Source organism: Mobula birostris, chromosome 8 (assembly GCF_030028105.1).
Source record: "Mobula birostris isolate sMobBir1 chromosome 8, sMobBir1.hap1, whole genome shotgun sequence".
NCBI classification, from domain to species: Eukaryota; Metazoa; Chordata; class Chondrichthyes; order Myliobatiformes; family Myliobatidae; genus Mobula; species Mobula birostris.
The window spans coordinates 89591172-89609711 of NC_092377.1; the positions used below are offsets into that span (position 1 = coordinate 89591172).

Genomic DNA, 18540 nt, shown 5'->3' on the forward strand with positions numbered 1-18540 from the left:
CACTGGATACAAAATACACCATGACATAATTGGATGATGAGTTCTTAGTGCCCTAGGCTAACCCACACCAATACCACTGACCACCCAGTCATAGTCATACCATTACTTTAGAGAAATCTGTAAGAAAAAGAAGTCTCCCTAGCTTCCAACATAAAGCCCATGAAGAAGAGGAAAACCCTTAACTCTGAGTGGAGTCATCGGGACACCGTCACGACAGCGTTTTTTTTAGCAGGTTTTCTTATTTTTATGAGACAGAGTTGCTAGCTCGACGCTCAACCCAGCACGGATGGGAAGTGTGCAAAGCAGCCGGCTGGATTCGAACTCGGGAGCCTTCGCTCCGCAAGTCTGGCGTTGATGCCACTACACCACCAGCCGACACATAAAGCCCATAAATTTGCTATAACGTGAATTATGACATCCCAAGTTTCTAAAATTTATGACTGAAGATAAAATCCTCTTTCAGCAGACGTGCACATTTCCTCATACTGCAAATTCAACCACCTTAATGAGAACAAAGACATGGAGCATCAACAAATCTTGCAAATAATAGAGCCAACTCTTCTCTTTTGCCTACAATTGCAGCTAGAACAAAGAACATTTAACCTCTACAAATAATCCTGAGGACAATGGCAGAGGCAGAGTTAAATATACTGGGCTGATTCCTCCTTGATTCAAAACAGAGTCACCAAAGTTTTTTTAAACTGATTTTCTGCCCATCGGTGTGCACAGAATGAATTTTACACTTACATACATAACCTGTTGCTCCAAATGAATTGGTGCCCATTAAATCAAGGACGAAATGGAATAAAACAGCAGTTCAAGCATTGACATCTATAAATATTAACTTTTATTTGTCACATGTACATTGAAACATTGAGTGAAATGCACCATTTGCATCAATGACCAACATAGTCCAAGGATGTTTAAGATGATGAGGGGCATTGATCATGTGGATCGTCAGAGGCTTTTTCCCCAGGGCTGAAATGGCTAACAGAAGGGGGCATAATTTTAAGGTGCTTGGAAATGGGTACCGAGGGGATGTTAGGAATAAGCCGTCGTTTTTTTTTTAAACACAAAGAGTGGGTGTGTGGAATGCACTGCCGATGGCACTGGTTAAAGCAGCTACAATGTCTTTTAAGAGCCTCTTAGATAAGTACATGGAGCTTAGAAAAATAGATGGCTATGCGCTAGGGGAATTTTAGGCAGTCTCCAGAGTAGGTTACATGGTCGGCACAACATTGTGGGCTGAAGGGCCTGTAATATGCTGTAAATTTCTATGCTCTATGATGTGCTTGGCAGCCTGCAAGTCTCACCATGGTCCCCACACCAACATAGCATAGCCACAACTTCCTAACCCTCAGTAACCTGTACATCTTTGAAATGTCGGAGGAAATCAGAGCACCTGGAGGAAACCTGAACGGTGAAGGGGAGAAAATACAGACTCCTTACAGACACCAGTGGAATTGTACCTGGCTCCCTGGCACTGTAAAGTGTTGTGTTAACTTCTGTGTTATTGTGCTCAAAATGAGGTACAGTAGTTATGGGCATTAGAAGTCAGCAATTGGATCAATTGGTCATTGAAAGTGAAGCATTAAATTGCCTTGGACTAATTGTATAAAGTTGACTTTATGCTGTTGTCATACAATTTGGCGCATAGATTCTTAATTCATAGATCAGGAGACAGGTGATATGGAGACCTATTGATGAGTCGGAACATATATCTGTAACTCAAACGTACACCCAGCTTTTCACTAAGATAAAAGTTTGCTGGCAGCAACTACTCAATACTTTTAGAATATAGAAAGCTGCAGCACTCCACAGACCCTTCAGCCCATTATGTTGTGCAGACCTTTTAATCTACTCCCAGATCAATCTAACCCTACCTTCCTACATAGCCCTCCATTTTTCTATCATCCAGGAGTTTTTTTTATATATAAATGCTCCTCCTGTTTCTGTTGTGTGGCAGGGTGGAGATACGCCTCTACCAAAGGAGGTGTAAGGTGCACCTTCTCTCCACTAGCCTGCAAGTCACCATTGAGCAAGGTATAGCACCTGATTACCTCTCTGAACAGGGACACGTGAAGCCACGGGAGCAGGTGGTGGATGGTGGTATGAGCAGCTGGTGTATATCACAAGTCCTGGTTATGTGACCACTGACGCCAGGCAGACAATCTCTGAAGAGTCATACAACACGGCACATAATGATGTCCACATTTCCGAGGATCTCACCTGGTCCCTGAACTCCTCCATCCTCCGTTTGTAATCAAAAAGGTGCAACGGCCCCTTTATTTCACGCGGAGCATCAAGAAAGCTCACCTCTGTCCCAGGATACTGACGGACTTTTACCGCTGTACCAATGAAAGCATACTCACCAACTGCATCTCAGTGTGGTATGGCAATTGTCCTGTATTCAGACCGCAAAGCACTCCAGCGTGTGGTGAAAACTGCCCAGTGGATTATTGGCAACCAATTGCCCACCATTGAGAATATCTACCATAAACACTGCCTGGGCAGGGCGAAAAGCATTATCAAGGAAGCATCTCACCCTAACCATGACTTTTTACTCTCCTTCCAGCCAGTAGGCGCTACAGGAACCTCTGCTCCCACACCAGCAGGCACAGGAAGAGCTTCTTTCCTGAGGCTGTGACACTGCTGAACCTCACATCACAGCGCTAAGCAGTATTGCAACCATATTGTACTGTCTCAGTACTTTTATATTTGTGTGCTGTAGCACTTACTTTTTATTCACAGTTATTTTGTAAATAACACTATTCGTTGCATTTCTGGTCAGATGCTAACTGCATTTCATTGGCTTTGTATCTGTACTTGGCACAATGACGATAAAGTTTAATCTAATCTAATGATGATGAACGTATCTGTCTCTAACAGGGCCCCTGGCAGGGCGCTGCACGCATCCACCCACTACCCTGTGTACAGAACTTCCCTCCGACATCTACCTGCAATCCCCCACACTTTCCTCCAATTACCTTAAAATTCTGCACGCTTGTGTTAACCATTTCTGTCCTGGGGAAAAAGACACTGGCTACCCACTCAGTCTATGCCTCTTATCATCTTGTACACTTCTATCAAGTCACCTCTCATCCTCCTTCACTTCAAAAAGAAAAGCCCTAGCTTGTTCAACCTTTCTTCATAAGACATGCCCTCTCATCCAGGCAGCATCCTGGTACACATCCTCTACACCCTCTGTAAAGATTCCACATCCTTCCTATAATGAAGCAACCAGAACTGTACACAATATTCCAAGTGTGGTCTAACCAAGGTTTTAGAGCTGCAAATAGTACCTCGTGATTCTTGAACTAAGTCTCCTGACTCATGAAGACCAACATACCATATGTCGTCTTAACAACACTACCAACTAGTGCAGCAACTTTGACGGATCTACGGACATGGGCCCAATGATCCCTCTGTTCCACCACACTGCCAATAATCCATGAACTCTGCCTTCAAATTTGATCTTCCAAAATGAATCAATTGTCTTTATAAACACAAGATGTTGTGCAGATGCTGGAAATCCAGAGCAACACACACAAAATGCTGGAGGAACTCAGCAGGTCAGGCAGCGTCTATGGAAAGGAATAAGCAGCTGATGTTTTGGGCCAAGACCCTTCATCAGGACTGGAAAGGAAGGGGGAAGACACAAGAATAAAAAAATATGGGGGGTTGGGAAGGTAGGCAAGAAGGTGATAGGTGAAGCAAGGTTGGTGGGAAAAGGAAAGGGCTGGAAAAGAAGGAATCTGATAATAGCACAGAGTGGGCCATAGGAGAAAGTGAAGGAGGGGCACCAGGGAGAGGTGATAGGCAGACGAGCAGTAGTACGACACCAGAGTGGGGAATAGAAGAGGGAAGGGGGAGGGGAAAAGAAATATAAAGAAAAAAAATACCAGAGGGAGAAATTCTGCTTTCACTTATTTCTGGGTTGAACGCCATCTGTCACTTCTCAGTCCAGTTCACTTCTTGTCAACAGACACAAGATGCTAAATGAACTCAGCCAGGCAGCATCTACGTAGGTGAACAAACAGTCAATGTTTCAAGCCAAGACCCTTCATGATGTTGACCATTTATTCCCCTCCATAAATAATGCACAATTTGTTGAATTCCTTCAGCATTTTGTGTGTGTCGCTCAAAATTTCCAGCATCTGCAGAATCTCCTGTGTCTATGGTTCAAATCAACTCTTTTCTTCCCCAGAGAAGGTAGACAATTACTTGTTTCAAGTGGAATAACATTAAATATGGTAAAATAAACTGATTCATTCTGTGGCAGAATTTCATCTGCTTAAATCTAAACTAAACAGAAACTGCACTGAAGTCCAGATTTCTCCAACAATTATTGCATTAGGTTCACTCACAGTTCAGTCTTCTGAATGAAACAGGCTTGTTAATTAGCCCCATTGCCTAGAAAGTTATGGTTGAAGGTTCTCAAGAGATGTATGAGTAAACGACAAAACAATTTTAATCCAAATGCAATTTATACATGTTCCCAATAAGGAAGAATGAATGCAAGGTCACTTGTCATATTTCAATTAGAAACATTTCTTCCAAATAAACAACAGCCCTGTTGATGCTGAGTTTAGACAAGAGTGGGCAATGCAAGACCATCTCTCACAGACATAATGACTGCAAGTGTCATATGGCAGTAAATGGTCAGCAGAAAATATTTATGCTTAAATAAACTAGCGAGAGATTAACATCAAACTACCCAAATTGTTCAGTTAAATTTCACAGTGACAGTGCAAGTTATCAGACCCACAGCTTACTAAAAAGTATGTAGAATACGAAGTAAAGCTGGGCTCAGGGCATTCCTGGATGTACTGTAGCACTGAACAGCAAAATCTATAAGTTAACACTATAATACCATAAAACATAAGAGCAGAATTAGGCCATTTGGCCCAGTGAATCTGCTTCGCCATTCCATCATGGCCAATCTATTATCCCTCTCAACCTCATTCTCCTGTGGTTATATTTCATTAGGAGTTTGGGAAGATTTGGTTTGTCACCTAAAAACACTTGAAAACTTCTACAGATGTATTGTGGAGAGCATTCTGACAGGCTGCGTCACTAACTGGTATGGGGGGAGGGGCCTACAGAAAGCTATAAAATTAGCCAATGCCATCTTGGGTACTAGCCTCGGTAGTATCCAAGACATCTTCATGGAGCGGTGCCTCAGAAAGGCAGTCTCCATCATTAAGGACCCTCATCACCCAGGACATGCCCTCTCTTCATTGTTACCATCAAGAAGGAGCTACAGAAGCCTGAAGACACACACACAGCGATTCAGGAACAGTTTCTTTCCTTCTGCCATCCAATTTCCAAATGGACATTGAATTCATTCACTTTTATTATTGCTGTTTTTGCACTATTTTTAATTTAACTATTTAATACACACAGTTACTGCAATTGATTTATTTATTTTTTCCTATATTATCATGTATTTCATTATACTGCCGCTAAGTTAACAAATTTCACAACATATGTGATATTAAACCTTAACCTGATTTTGATTCTGCCTTCTCCTCGTAACCTTTGACGCCCTTTCTAATCAAGAACCTATCAACCTCCACTTTAAATATACCAATGTATTGGCCTCCACAGCCATCTGTAGCAGTGAATTCCACAGATTCACCACCCTTTGGCTAAAGAAATTCCTCCTTAACTCTGTTCTAAAGGAACATCCTTCTATTCTGAAGCTGTGCCCTCTGGAGTTAGACTCTCCAGCGATAGGAAATATCCTCTCCACGCCCATTCTATCTAGATCTTTCAATATTCAATACATTTCAATGAGATGCCTCTCATTCTTCTAAACTCCAGTGAGTTCAGGCCCAGAGCCATCAAACAGTTTTCACACATTAACTCTTTTATTCCTGAGATTATTCTCATGAGCTGTCTCTGGAACCTCTCCAATGCCAGCATATCTTTTCTTAGATAAGGGGCCTAAAACTGCTCACAATACTCCGTGTGGTCTGACCAATGCCTTATAAAGTCTCAAAATTATGTCCTTGCTTTTATATTCTAGTTCTCTCAAAATTAATGCAAACATTGCATTTGCCTTCCTCACCACCAACCCAATTTGTAAGTTAACCTTCAGGGAATCCTGCATGAGGACCAAGTCCTTTTGCACCTCCGGTTTGTGAATTTGCTCACTATTTAGAAAATAGTCTATGCCTTTATTTCTTCTACCAAAGTGCATGACTGTATTCCATCTGCCACTTCTTTGTCCATTCTCCTGACTTGTCTACATCCTGCAGACTCCCGCTTCCTCAACACTTCTTGCCCCTCCACCTAACTTTGTATTGCCAGCACTCCCAGCCACAATGCCATCAATTTCATCCTCCAAATCACTGACATATAACGTGAAAAGAAGCTGTCTCAACACCACCCCATGATACACGTCACCAGCAGCCAACCAGAAAAGGCCCCCTTCATTCCTTTTCTTTGCCTCCTGCCAGTCAATCCAATCTCTATCCATGCTGGTAACATTCCTGTAGTACCATGGGCTCTCATGTTGTTAAGCAGCCACATGCGTGGCACCTTGTCAAAGGCCTTCCCTGAAAATCCAAGTGTACAACATCCACTGACTTTCCTTTGACTCCCTCTCTAAGAAATCCAACATATTCGTCAGGCAGGATTTACCCTGAAGAAAACCATGCTGATGTTGGCCTACTTTATCATGTGTTCCAAGTACCCCAAAACCTCATCTTTATTAATAGGCTCCAACATCTTACCAACCACTGAGGTCATGCTAACTGACCTACAATTTCCCATCTTCTGCTTCCTTCCCTTCTTAAAGAGTAGAGTGACATTTGCAATTTCCAGTCCTTCAGGACCATTCCAGAATCTAGTGATTCTTGAAAGATCATTACTAATGCCTCCACAATCTCTTCAATTAGGTTTTTTCAAAATCAGGTGTGTAGTCCATCAGGTCAAGACTCATCTACTACTGTGCTTTCCTGAGCACCTTCTCTTTAGTAAGTGTGGCTACACTCACTTCTGCCCTTTGACATTTGAATTTCTGGCATACCATTTGTGTGTTACAGTGACAACTGACACAAAATAATTATTGGGACCATCCGCCATTTCTTTGTCCTTCATTACTACCTCTCCCTATCATTTTCCAGCTTGTCTCCATATTTCCTCTTTTCTATCCTTATTGCTTTTTAGTTGACTTCCCGTTTGTTTTTAAAAGCATCCCAATCTTCTAGATTCCCACTTTTTTTTGCTATGTTGTATGCTCTCTCTTTTGTCTTTATGCTGACTTCCCTTGTCAGCCAGTTGTCCATTCTTCATTTAGAACACTTCTTCTCCATCATATAGGATGTATCTATTCTGCACCTTCCCAATTACTCCCAGAAACACCAGCCATGCTGTTCTGCCATCACCCCTTCCAATCAATTTTGGCCTGTTCCTCTCTCATGCCTCTGTTCTTCCTTTCACTCCATTGATACATCTGATTTCAGCTTCTCTCTCTTTCTCTCAAACTACAAGGTGAATTCTATATTGTGATACTATCTATAATACTAGAGGTTAGATACTGGAGAGGATAGTGGGACAGAAGGGAGCGGGGTGGGAAGAGGAGGGTGTGACTGAGGTGGTGTGAAACGAGAGCAGTGGGTCACTGTTAACCTGTAATTTCTCTAACTGTAACAGTATATTCTGCAGTTTTCTCTTTTTGTACTCTATGTATGGAATGAAATGTCTGATAGCATGCAAACAAAAGCTTTTTCAGTGTACCATTTACCAAAGTCTCCCAGTATGATCCTGATCTCGCCCTGCAGACAGACAGACACACACACACACACAACCAGCAGCTCTGGCTGTTAACTCCCTCCCTTCTTCCGTTGCTCACCTTGCCGTCTGCCCCTTCATCCGAGTGATGGTCGCTGGTCTCAGGACACCGCTCCTCCCTTTCCCCGCGGCTGTCCGGCTGACCGGGAGCGGCGAGTTCCTGAAGTGACGCGCCGACTCCCATACTCCGAAAGTTTAAGGGAAAAGCTCTCCAACGCAAAATAAATATAAAGAGAAATAACACCCCACCCGTCTCCTAGCACTTTCTTTTCCGGGTTCGGATGGATCCCGTTCTATTCTCAAATTGGACCTTTATGCTCCTCTTGCTGAAGGAGACTCTCAGTTCAACTGAGTCTGGTCCCTCTCTCTGTTTCAAGCGGATAGACTCTAACGCCTGGCGTCAGACTGACTCTGGTTCTTCTCCCCGTCTGAGTCTAGACACTGGCTCCTCTCCTCCCCTCCCCTCCCCGCCGCGGTCCGACTGGACAATCGGTCTCCTCCCACCTGCGGCACGGACTGGACAGGGCTCTTTCTCCCACCACCGGCGTCGGAATGGACAGTGGCTCTCCTACCCCCTCCGGGGGAGGGGCTGGACAGATTTTCTCTCCCCTTGCGGGGAGGAGGCTCGTCTTCCTCCGAGGTCGACTGAACAGTGGGTTTCCTCTCAATTTCGGGGTCAAACTGGAGAGTGGTTCCCAAACACCCCCAACCCCTCCCCGGGGTCAGACTGGCTTTATCTTTTCTGTTCCCCTGAGAATCAGTTTACTTTTAGTCTGAGTAAAAGTCTCTCCGATCTCTGCACCTCGCCCGATGCACACAGACAAATCTCTGCGTCTGTCCTCAGCTTCCAGCCCTCTTCTCCCTGGACAGAACCGTGTCGCAAGGCAAGGCGTGGCCAATCCGAACCACCCCTTTTTCTATACGGTTTTTCCCCCCAACTTCTACATCATTATAACAAAAGCACGAGAAACAATGATAATTAACACGAGACAAATTAAAATGTTCCCATCCTCATCCAAAATGCCACATCCCTTTCTGGTTTACGAAAATTCGTCTGTTACAACTTCGACATCACTACAACAAAAACACGAGATTAACAGTAACTAAAGCAGACTAAATTAAAATGTTCCCATCCTGATCGAGGATGTTATTTATTCCCTGCGGCGTCCAACGGTACCGGAACACCTCCAGGATACCCGAGGACACCGTGTGTTCTTTCCCCAGGGTTACCCAGACACGAACACAACCCCGGGTAATTCCAAAGCAGTCTGCCTCCTGGACCCCCGATAGCCCCAAAGAGCAAGTTTACTGACACATCCTCCTCCCTCGTCCGTCTCGGTACTGGACGAGCAAATATGAAGGTGACGAGGCTAAAATGCAACCAGAAGGCAAGGAGCAGCTCCCTCAAATAAATGTGGAAAAAAGGCTGCATACTCCCTGTACACGTGGTTCCAGCCTGCGGAAGCGACAAGCGGCTGCGAGCTCCGTGCGCAACCTCATGAAGATTGCAGGCAACAGCAGCCTCCACCCCAGGTCCCTTCTGAATACTACACTAAATCCTTGAATGCCTGGTAAATTCCAGCCCACTGCTGTAGTTTAATGCTCTGAATACATTAAATTCCATAGTTACTTCTCCAAAATGTGTAGTTAATGTTATAAAACACGAGGCCTTCCACTGGTCGGGGGTCACTCTGAATGTTGCGTTCTAGCTGTCTGCATTGAAGTCGATGCGCAGCTCGGGCAGTGCGAGAGAGCAAGCTGTTGCCGACGCAGCTGATGAATCCAAAGGAAGGGCAGAAACCGATATAGTCTGGTTCCAGCAGCGTCGCAAGAGTTGCCAGTCTGCATTGGACTCAACGTAAGGAGGGACTCCAGCTCCGGATTTTTCCTCGGGGTTTATTGCCGAAGTCTTCTGCATGAATGAGTATAGCCGCAAGGCAGAGTTGGTTTGAGGTCAGAGCTAGATGAGCTGCCAACCACAGCTGATGGGCCCCATCTGCCCGAAAAGACTGGTTCCTGAGGTTGTTATAGGTGTGGGGATAAGCTCCCAGTACTTATTAAATGCTCCCAATAGTGTGCATTTCAAATAGCCTATGATAACCAAGTCCAGCTCCTGGTCTTCATGTGTGGCTTAGATACTAAACCCGGCAGATGGAGAACGGGAGAAAGGGGCAAGGCGGGTTATTTAATAATAAGTGCAGCAATTTATCTCTATTAAAAGTACCTTCTTAATATGAATAGTATTTTAGATGACTTGTATAAATATTATGATTGAAATGTTAGCCCTTTTGTACTATCATAAGGCCATAAAACCTGGGAGTAGAATTAGGCCATTTGGCCCATCGAGCCTGCCCCACCATTCCATCATGGCTAGTTTGTAATCCATTTCAACTCCATTCTCCTGCCATCTCCCCATAACCTTTGACACCCTTACTAGTCAAGAACCTAACAACCTCTGCTTTGAATCAGCTAATTGACTTGGCGTGCACAGCTGTCTGTGGCAACAAATTCCACAGATTCACCACACTCTGGCTAAAGAAATTTTTCTTGTATCTGTTCTAAATTGACACCCCTCTATTCTGAGGCTGTGCCCTCTGGCCCTAGACTACCCCACTACAGTATAAGAAAAATCCTCCCAACATCCATTCTATTTGGGCCCTTCATTATTCCATAGGTTTCAAAGAGATTCCCTTAGCCCCCTTCATTCTTCTAAGCTCCAGAGCATACAGTCCCAGCCAGAGTAATGAAATGGTCCTGATATGTTAACCCTTTCATTCCTGGAATCATTCTCATGAATTTCCTCAGGATCCTCTCCAATGCCAGTACATCGTTTCTTAGATAAAGGGCCCAAAACTGCTCCAAGTGCAGTCTGACCAATGCTTTATAAAGCCTTAGGATTGTCTCCTTACTTTTATATTCTAGTCTGCTCGAAATAAATGCTTTCATGAATGTTAACCTTTAGGATTCCCTAAAGGTTAACTTGCAGACTGAGTCCCTTTGCACCCCTGATATTTGAATTTTCTCCCTATTTAGAAAATAGTCTATGCCTTTATTCCTTTCACCAAAGTGCATGCCAATACACTTCCCTACATTATATTCCATCTGCAACTTCTTTGCCCATTCTCTCAAACTTCTGCTTCCTCAACACTACCTGCACCTCCAACTATCTTTGTATAATTTGCACACTTAGCCACAAAGGCATCAATTCCTTCATAAACATCATTGACGTATAACGTGGCCCCAACACAAACCCCTGCGGCACATCACTCGTCACTGGCAGCCAACCAGAAAAGGCCCCCTATATTCCCATTCTTTAGTTTCTGCCAGTTAGCCAATCTTCTATCCATGCTAGTACCTTTCCTATAATACCATGGGCTCTTAGCTTGTTTAGCACCCTCGTGTGTGGCACCTTGTCAAAGGCCTTCTGAAAATCTAAATAAACAACATCCACTGAATCTTCTTTGTCTATCCTGACTGTTACTTCCTCAAAGAATTCCAACACATTTTTCTGGCAAGGTTTCCCCTTTAGAAAGCCATACTGACTTTAGCTGATTTTATCCTGTACCCCATAACCTTATCCTTAATAATAGCTGCCAACAATTTTCCAACCACTGAAGTCAAGCTAACTGGCCTATAATTTCCTTCCTTCTGCCTCCCTTCCTTTTTAAAGAGCGGAGTGACATTTGCAATATTCCAGATCTCAGTAACTATTCCAGAATTTAGTGATTCTTGAAAAATCAGTACGAATGCCTCCACAATCTCTTCAGCTACCTCTTTCAGAACGTTGGGATGTGGTCCATCTGATCCAGGTGACTTATCTACCTTAAGACTTTTCAGCTTCCCAAGCACCTTCTTCTTAGTAATCGTAATGACACTCACTTCTGTCCCCTGACGCTCATGCATGTCTGGCTTTCTACTAGTATTTTCCATCATGAAGACTGATACAAAATACTTATTAAGTTAGCCCTTTATTTCTTTGTCCTCCCAATACCACTCTCCAGCGGCCCAATATCCAGTCTGGGCTATCTTTTACTCTTTAAATATCTGAAAATACTTTTTGTATCCTCTTTTATATTATTGACTTTCATATTTCATCCTTTCTCTCCTTATCACTTTCTAGATGCCTTCTATTGGTTTTTAAAAGCTTCCCACTAATTTTTGCTATATTATATGCCTTCTCTTTTGCTCTTATGCTGTCTTTGACTTCCCTTCTCAACCACGGTCATCCTTCTTTTCGAACACTTCATCTTTGGGATGTATCTTTCCTGCGCCTTCTGAATTTCCCCCAGAAACACCAGCCATTGCTGTTCTGCTGTCATCCCTGCTGGTCACCCCTTCCAATCAATTTTGGCCAGCTCCTCTCTCATACCTCTGTAATTCCCATTAATTCGCTGTAATAGTGATAGATTTGAACTTAGCTTCTCTTTCTCAAACTGCAGGGCGAATTCTATCATAATCGGGTGGGTTTAAACTAGTTTGGCAGGAGGATAGTTTACAAACAGAGGCAATATGTAGTGAGACTCCAAGCAAGGAGAGGCTGATGACACGGTAAAGTGGCAGTTAACATAATAAATTGCAATGTAAAAGGTGGACAAAATCAAAAAAGGGCAAATACAGAACTGAAGGTGTTATATTTGAATGAGCACAGTATACAGAGTAAGGTAGATGAACTTGTAGCACAGTTACATATTGGCATGGCTGAAAGAAGATTATAGCTGGGAGCTTAATGTCCAAGGATACACATTGTATCGAAAGGATAGGCAGGGAGGCAGAAGGGGTGGCATTGCTCTGTTGGTAAAAAATGAAATCAAATCATTAGAAGGAGGTGACATAGGGTCGGAAGGTGTTGAATCATTGTGGATAGAGCTAAGAAATTGCAAGGGAAAAGAGATCCTGTCGGGAGTTGTGTACAGACTCCCAAACAGTAGTAAGGATGTGGTCTACAAATTACACCGGGAGATAGAAAACACATGCCAAAAGAGCAATATTACTATAGTCATGGGTGATTTCAATGTGCAGGTAGATTGGGAAAATCAGGTTGGTGCTGGATTCCAAGAGGGGGGATTTCTAAAATGCCTATGAGGTGGCTTTTTAGAGCAGCTTATGGTTGAGCCCACTAGGGGATCAGCTATTCTGGATTGGGTGTTGTGCAATGAACCTGAATTGTTTAGAGAGCTTAAGGTAAAAGAACTCTTAGAGGCAAGTGATCATAATATGATCAAATTCACCCTGAAATTTAAAGAGGAGAAGCTAAAATCAGATGTACTTCATGAAAGAGGAGTTAGCCAGACTTGATTGGAAAAGAGTACTGGCAGGGATGGTGGCAAACCAGCAATGGCTGAAATTTCTGGAAGCAAGTTGGAAGGTACAGGATAAATACTTCCTAAAGAGGAAGAAGTATTCTAAAGGCAAGATGACACAACCATGGTTAACAAGAGAAGTCAAAGCCAAAGAGAGGGCATATAATAGAGCAAAAATTAGTGGGAAGTTGGAGGATCGAGACACTTTTAAAAGCCAACATAAGGCAACTAAAAAGTCATAAGAAGGTAAACATGGAATATGAAAGTAAGGGAGCCAATAATATTGGAGAGGATACCAAAAGTTTATTCAAGTACATAAAGTGAAAAAGAGAGGTAAGGGTAAATATCAGACCATGGGAAAATGATGCAGGAGTGGTAGTAATGGGGGAAAAGGAAAAAGCAGATGAACTGAATAAGTATTTTGCTTCAGTCTTCACTGTGGAAGACACTAGCAGTAGGGTGAAAGTTCCAGATGTCAGAGGTCATGAAGTGTATGAAGTTACCATTACTCAGGAGAAGGTTCTTTCAGGGTTCTGAAAAAGGTAGCTGAAGAGATTGTGGAGGCATTAGTAATGATCTTTAAAGAATCACTAGATTCTGGAATGGTTCCAGAAGACAAGTTGCAAAAATCACTCCACTCTTCAAGAATTTAATTGAATTGACTTTATTATTTATATCCTTCATATACATGAGGAGTAAAAATCTTTGCGTTATGTCTCTGTCTAAATGTCAATGTGAAATTTATAATAAATATTATGTAAAACAGATCAGTCAATATAACACAGAAATACAGTTGTGTCTGCATGAATTAAGCAGTCTGATGGCCTGGTGGAAGAAGCTATCCCGGAGCCTGTTGGTCCTGGCTTTTATGCTGCGGTACTGTTTCCCAGATGGTAGCAGCTGGAACGGTTTGTGGTTGGGGTGACTTGGGTCCCCAATGATCCTTCGGGCCCTTTTTACACACCTATTGCTGTAAATGTCCTTAATAGTGGGAAGTTCACATTTACAGATGTGCTGGCCTGTCTGCACCACTCTCTGCAGAGTCCTGCGATTGAGGGAAATACAGTTCCCATACCAGGCAGTGATGCAGCCAGTCAGGATGCTCTCAGTTGTGCCCCTATAGAAAGTTCTTAGGATTTGGGGGCCCATACCAAACTCCCTCAACCGTCTGAGGTGAAAGAGGTGCAGTTGTGCCTTTTTCACCACACAGCCTGTATGTACAGACCACGTGAGATCCTTGATGATGATCTCACCGAGGGAGAGAAGACGAAGAAAGGAAATTATAGGTTAGTTTGTCTGACCCCGCGATTGACAAAATGTTGGAGTCGATTATTAAGAATAAAGTCTTAGGGTACTTGGAGGCATACGATAAAACAGGCTGTAGTCAGCTTTGTTTCCTCAAGGGAAAATCTTGCCTGACAAATCTGTTGGAATTCTTTGAAGAAATAATAAGCAGAATAGACAAAGGAAAATTGGTTGATGTTGTGTACTTGAACTTACAGAAGCCTTTGACAAGGTGCTACACATGAGGCTGCTTAACAAGCTAAAAACCCATGGCATTACAGGGAAGATTCTAGCATGGATAAAGCAGTGGCTAATTGGCAGGAGGCAAAGAGTGGGAATAAAGGGAGCCTTTTCTGACTGGCTACCAATGACTGGTGGTGTTCCACAGGGGTCTGTGTTGGGACCGATTCTTTTTATGTTATATGTCAATGATTTGCATGATAGAATTCATGGCTTGTTGCAAAGTTTGCAGATAATATGAAGATAGATGAAGGGCAGGTAGTTTTGAGGAAGTAGAGAGGCTACAGAAGGACTTAGGTAATTAAGAGAATGGGCGAAGCAGGTGGAATACTGTGTTGGGAAATGTATGGTCATGCACTTTGGTAGAATGAATGAAAGGGTTAACTATTTTCTAAATGGAGAGAAAATACAAAAAAAATCTGAGATTAAAAGAGTCTTGGGAGCCCTTGGGCAGGATTCCCTAAAGGTTAATTTGCAGGTTGAGTCTGTGGTGAGGAAGGCAAATGCAATATTAGCATTAATTTCAAGAGGACTAGAATATAAAAGCAAGGATGTATTGTTGAGACTTTACAAAGCACTAGTGAGGACTCACTTGGAGTATTCTGAGCAGTTTTGGGCCCCTTATCGTAGAAAGGATGTGCTGAAACTGTAGAGGGTTCAAAGGAGGTTCACAAAAATGATTCCAGGATTGAACGGCTTGTCATATGAAGAGTGTTTGATGGCTCTGGGCCTGTATTCACTAGAATTCAGAAGAATGAGGGGTGACCTAATTGAAACCTATTGAATGGTGAAAGATCTTGATCGAGTGGATGTGGAGAAGATGTTTCCTATGGTGGGAGAGTCTAAGATGAGAGTGGCATCCTTTTAGAACAGAGATGAGGAAGAACTTCTTTAGCCAGAGAGTGGTGAATCTGTGGAATTCATTGCCGAGGTTGTATATGTATATTTAAGGCCAAGGTTGATAGATAATTGATTAGTTGGGGCATGAAGGGATACTGTGGAAAGCAGGAGAATGAGGTTGAGAGGAGAAATGGATCAGGCATGATGAAATGGCAGAGCAGACTCGATGGGCCAATTGGCCTAATTCTGCTCCTATATCTTACCTTATAATCACTGTCTCCTAAGGGTTCCTTTACTATAAGCTCCCCAATCATATCTGGGTCATTACGTAACATCCATTTCAGAATTGTCATTCCCCTAATGGGCTCAATCAAAAGCCTCTCTAAAAAAAAAGCCATCTTGTAGGCATCTACAAATTACCTCTCTTGGCATCCAGCACCAGCTGGATTTTCATAATCTACCAGCATATTAGTAGTTGGCCTGTGGCATAGTGGCATCTGCGCTGGACTTTGAGGCAAGTGGTTCTGGGTTTGAATCCAACTGGCTCCTTGCACTCTTCTTCTGTGCTGGGTTGAACGTTGAGCTAGCAATTCAGCCTTGTGATAAAACAGACACAAATGCCACAGAAACAGCAAGGTTGCTGTTGCTGCACCACAAGGTATGGAAAGGAATAACAATGCCACCACACCCCCTTTGCCTACCTGCCTGTCCACTGTAATTATTGTAAATTACTGAGATATGGTGAAAAGCTTTGGTTTGAATTCAATCCAGACAGAACATGTCATACATAAGTATGTCAAGGTAGTAAAAAGAAAAAAAAACAGAATTCAGAATTTAGAGCAATTCACACAGAATGCTGGAGCATCTCTATAGAGAAAGTGCAGTGCAGGTAGACAAGTGGGAGATCAAGACCTTGAAACTCAACATGAACAAGACTAAAGGGGTGATTGTTGAGATTAGGAATGCGTAGGCTGACTACTCCTCATTACTCCTCCATGCAGAGAGTTCAGGGCACCAAGTTTCTGGGAGTCCACATAGTGGATGATCTCACCTGGTCCCTCAGCACCATCTCTTTAGTCAAGAGAGCACAACAGCACTCCATTTCCTGAGGAGATTTGGGTGAGCAAGCCTCCCCCCTATTCTCACCTATTTTTACCGGAGCAACGTTGAGAATATATTGTACTGACCAGCTGTATCACGGTGCAGTATGGGAATTGCAAGGAATCTGACTGCAAGACCCCACAAAAGATTGTGAGGACTGCTGACAGGATCATCAGGATCTCTCTTCTACCCATCCAAGATATGCAGGGCCCTTTGCATTGTCAAGAATCCCTCCCATCATCCCACAATCTCTTTGAAGCCCCCCACCACCACCACCACCAGGCAGGAGGTACCATAGCATTAGGACAAAGACGGTTAGGATGGGAAACAGTGTCTTCTCCCAGGTGTGAGACCTCCTTCTTACTATCACCCAGGTCTCATCACATATAATGTGCCAGTTGTGTTATAGAGGCATCCACTAGTCTCGTGAGACCATGGATTTGCACCTTGGAAGGTTTCCAGGGCACAGGCCTGGGCAAGGTTGTATGGAAGACCGGCAGTTGCCCATGCTGCAAGTCTCCCCTCTCCACACCACCGATGTTGTCCAAGGGAAGGGCACTAGGGTCGATACAGCTTGGCATTGGTGTCGTCGCAGAGCAATGTGTGGTTAAGTGCCTTGCTCAAAGACACACACACTGCCTCAGCCGAGGCTCGAACTAGCAACCTTCAGATCACTAGACGAATGCCTTAACAACACAATTGTGTTATATTGCTTATTTTTTAAATTTGTGTTGCAAATGCATCTTATGGTAAATGTCAGTCTTCTGGAATATATTTTATTATTTGTTAATTTACTTGTGGTAATATTACTTTATGTGTTGTGACTGAGTTATACGTATTGTGTTGTGCACCTTGGTCCGGAGGAACATTGTTTCGTTTAACTGTGTACATATATAGAGTAGAAATGACAATAAATTTGAACTTGAAAAGTTGAACTTTTAGCATCTGAGAGGTCCATTCAAGACTGTTAACAAGGGGAAAGAAGCTGCCCTTGAATTTGGTGGAAGATGATGGTGCAATCACAGCAGTTAAAAAGCATTTGGACAAGTAAGTGAATAGGAAAGGAATAGAGGGATATGGTCCAAATGCAGGAGAATGGGATTAATGTAGATAGATGTTTGTGTTTCATGGACGAGATAGACTGAAGGGCCTGTTTCTGTGCTGTGCAATTCAATGAAACTATGACTCTTTATGAGTCTGCAAGGCACTCTGTCCTCTTCTGAAAACAATCCTGCCTTCCAATTAAACCAGAATTGCAATTAAACTTGCTTCCTTAAAGGACAACAAGGCAAATATTCAGCAGTTCATTGGAACACACTGGGCTCTGTCTTCATCGGCATGACACTAAGAGATGTGTATTAAGCAAAAGAAAATGCCATTGTTTGATCAACGGAGGGGTCAGCGTGTGGTTGGAGGGACAGCACTGAGAATTATTCAACTGCTGGTGAGTTTGTAAACAGTTGGTTGGCTTTTGACACAATGCAACAGGAATGCAGCAGTTTGTCCTGGTGAGTTCCTACTGTTTGCCTGGGATTATCAAGAACAGCTTGTTCAAATTGCTGCAGAACATAGCAACCTAATGTCAAGTGGACAAGTTTGGGGCCATTGCTTATTTGCAGGAAACCCAACCATTTTGTGGCTTTTTACCACTTCTGTAGCCCAGCCTGTCCGGTTTGTGAATAGGATGGGCCCACCTTGGAACAGTAGTGGCTGCTCAGCTACGTCCTTGGCTGAGCTGTTTCTTAAAGTCAAAGTCAGAGTAAATTTATAATCAAAATACATATATGAAAACATTTTTCTTGGGAGCGACTTGGAAGGCACAGGATAGATACCTCCCAAAGAAGTATTCTAAAGAGATGATGAGGCAACTGTGGCTGACATGGGAAGTCAAAGACAACATAACAACAGATATATAAAGTGTAAAAGAAAGTGGATATCAGACTACTGGAAAATGATGCTGGAACAGTAATAATGA

The 18540-nt window shown here is 43.1% G+C and overlaps 1 protein-coding gene across 1 annotated transcript in view; it reads right to left on the bottom strand.

The window, feature by feature from the left end:
• Positions 1-8218, bottom strand: part of akap12b (A kinase (PRKA) anchor protein 12b) — a 79105-nt gene extending 70887 nt beyond the window's left edge. Inside the window, exon 1 of the mRNA XM_072265633.1 lies at positions 7862-8218. Within this exon, the coding sequence (XP_072121734.1) occupies positions 7862-7984 (123 nt within the window). The 5' untranslated portion in view covers positions 7985-8218. The remainder of the gene's footprint in view (positions 1-7861) is intronic.
• Between the last annotated feature and the right edge of the window lie 10322 nt (positions 8219-18540).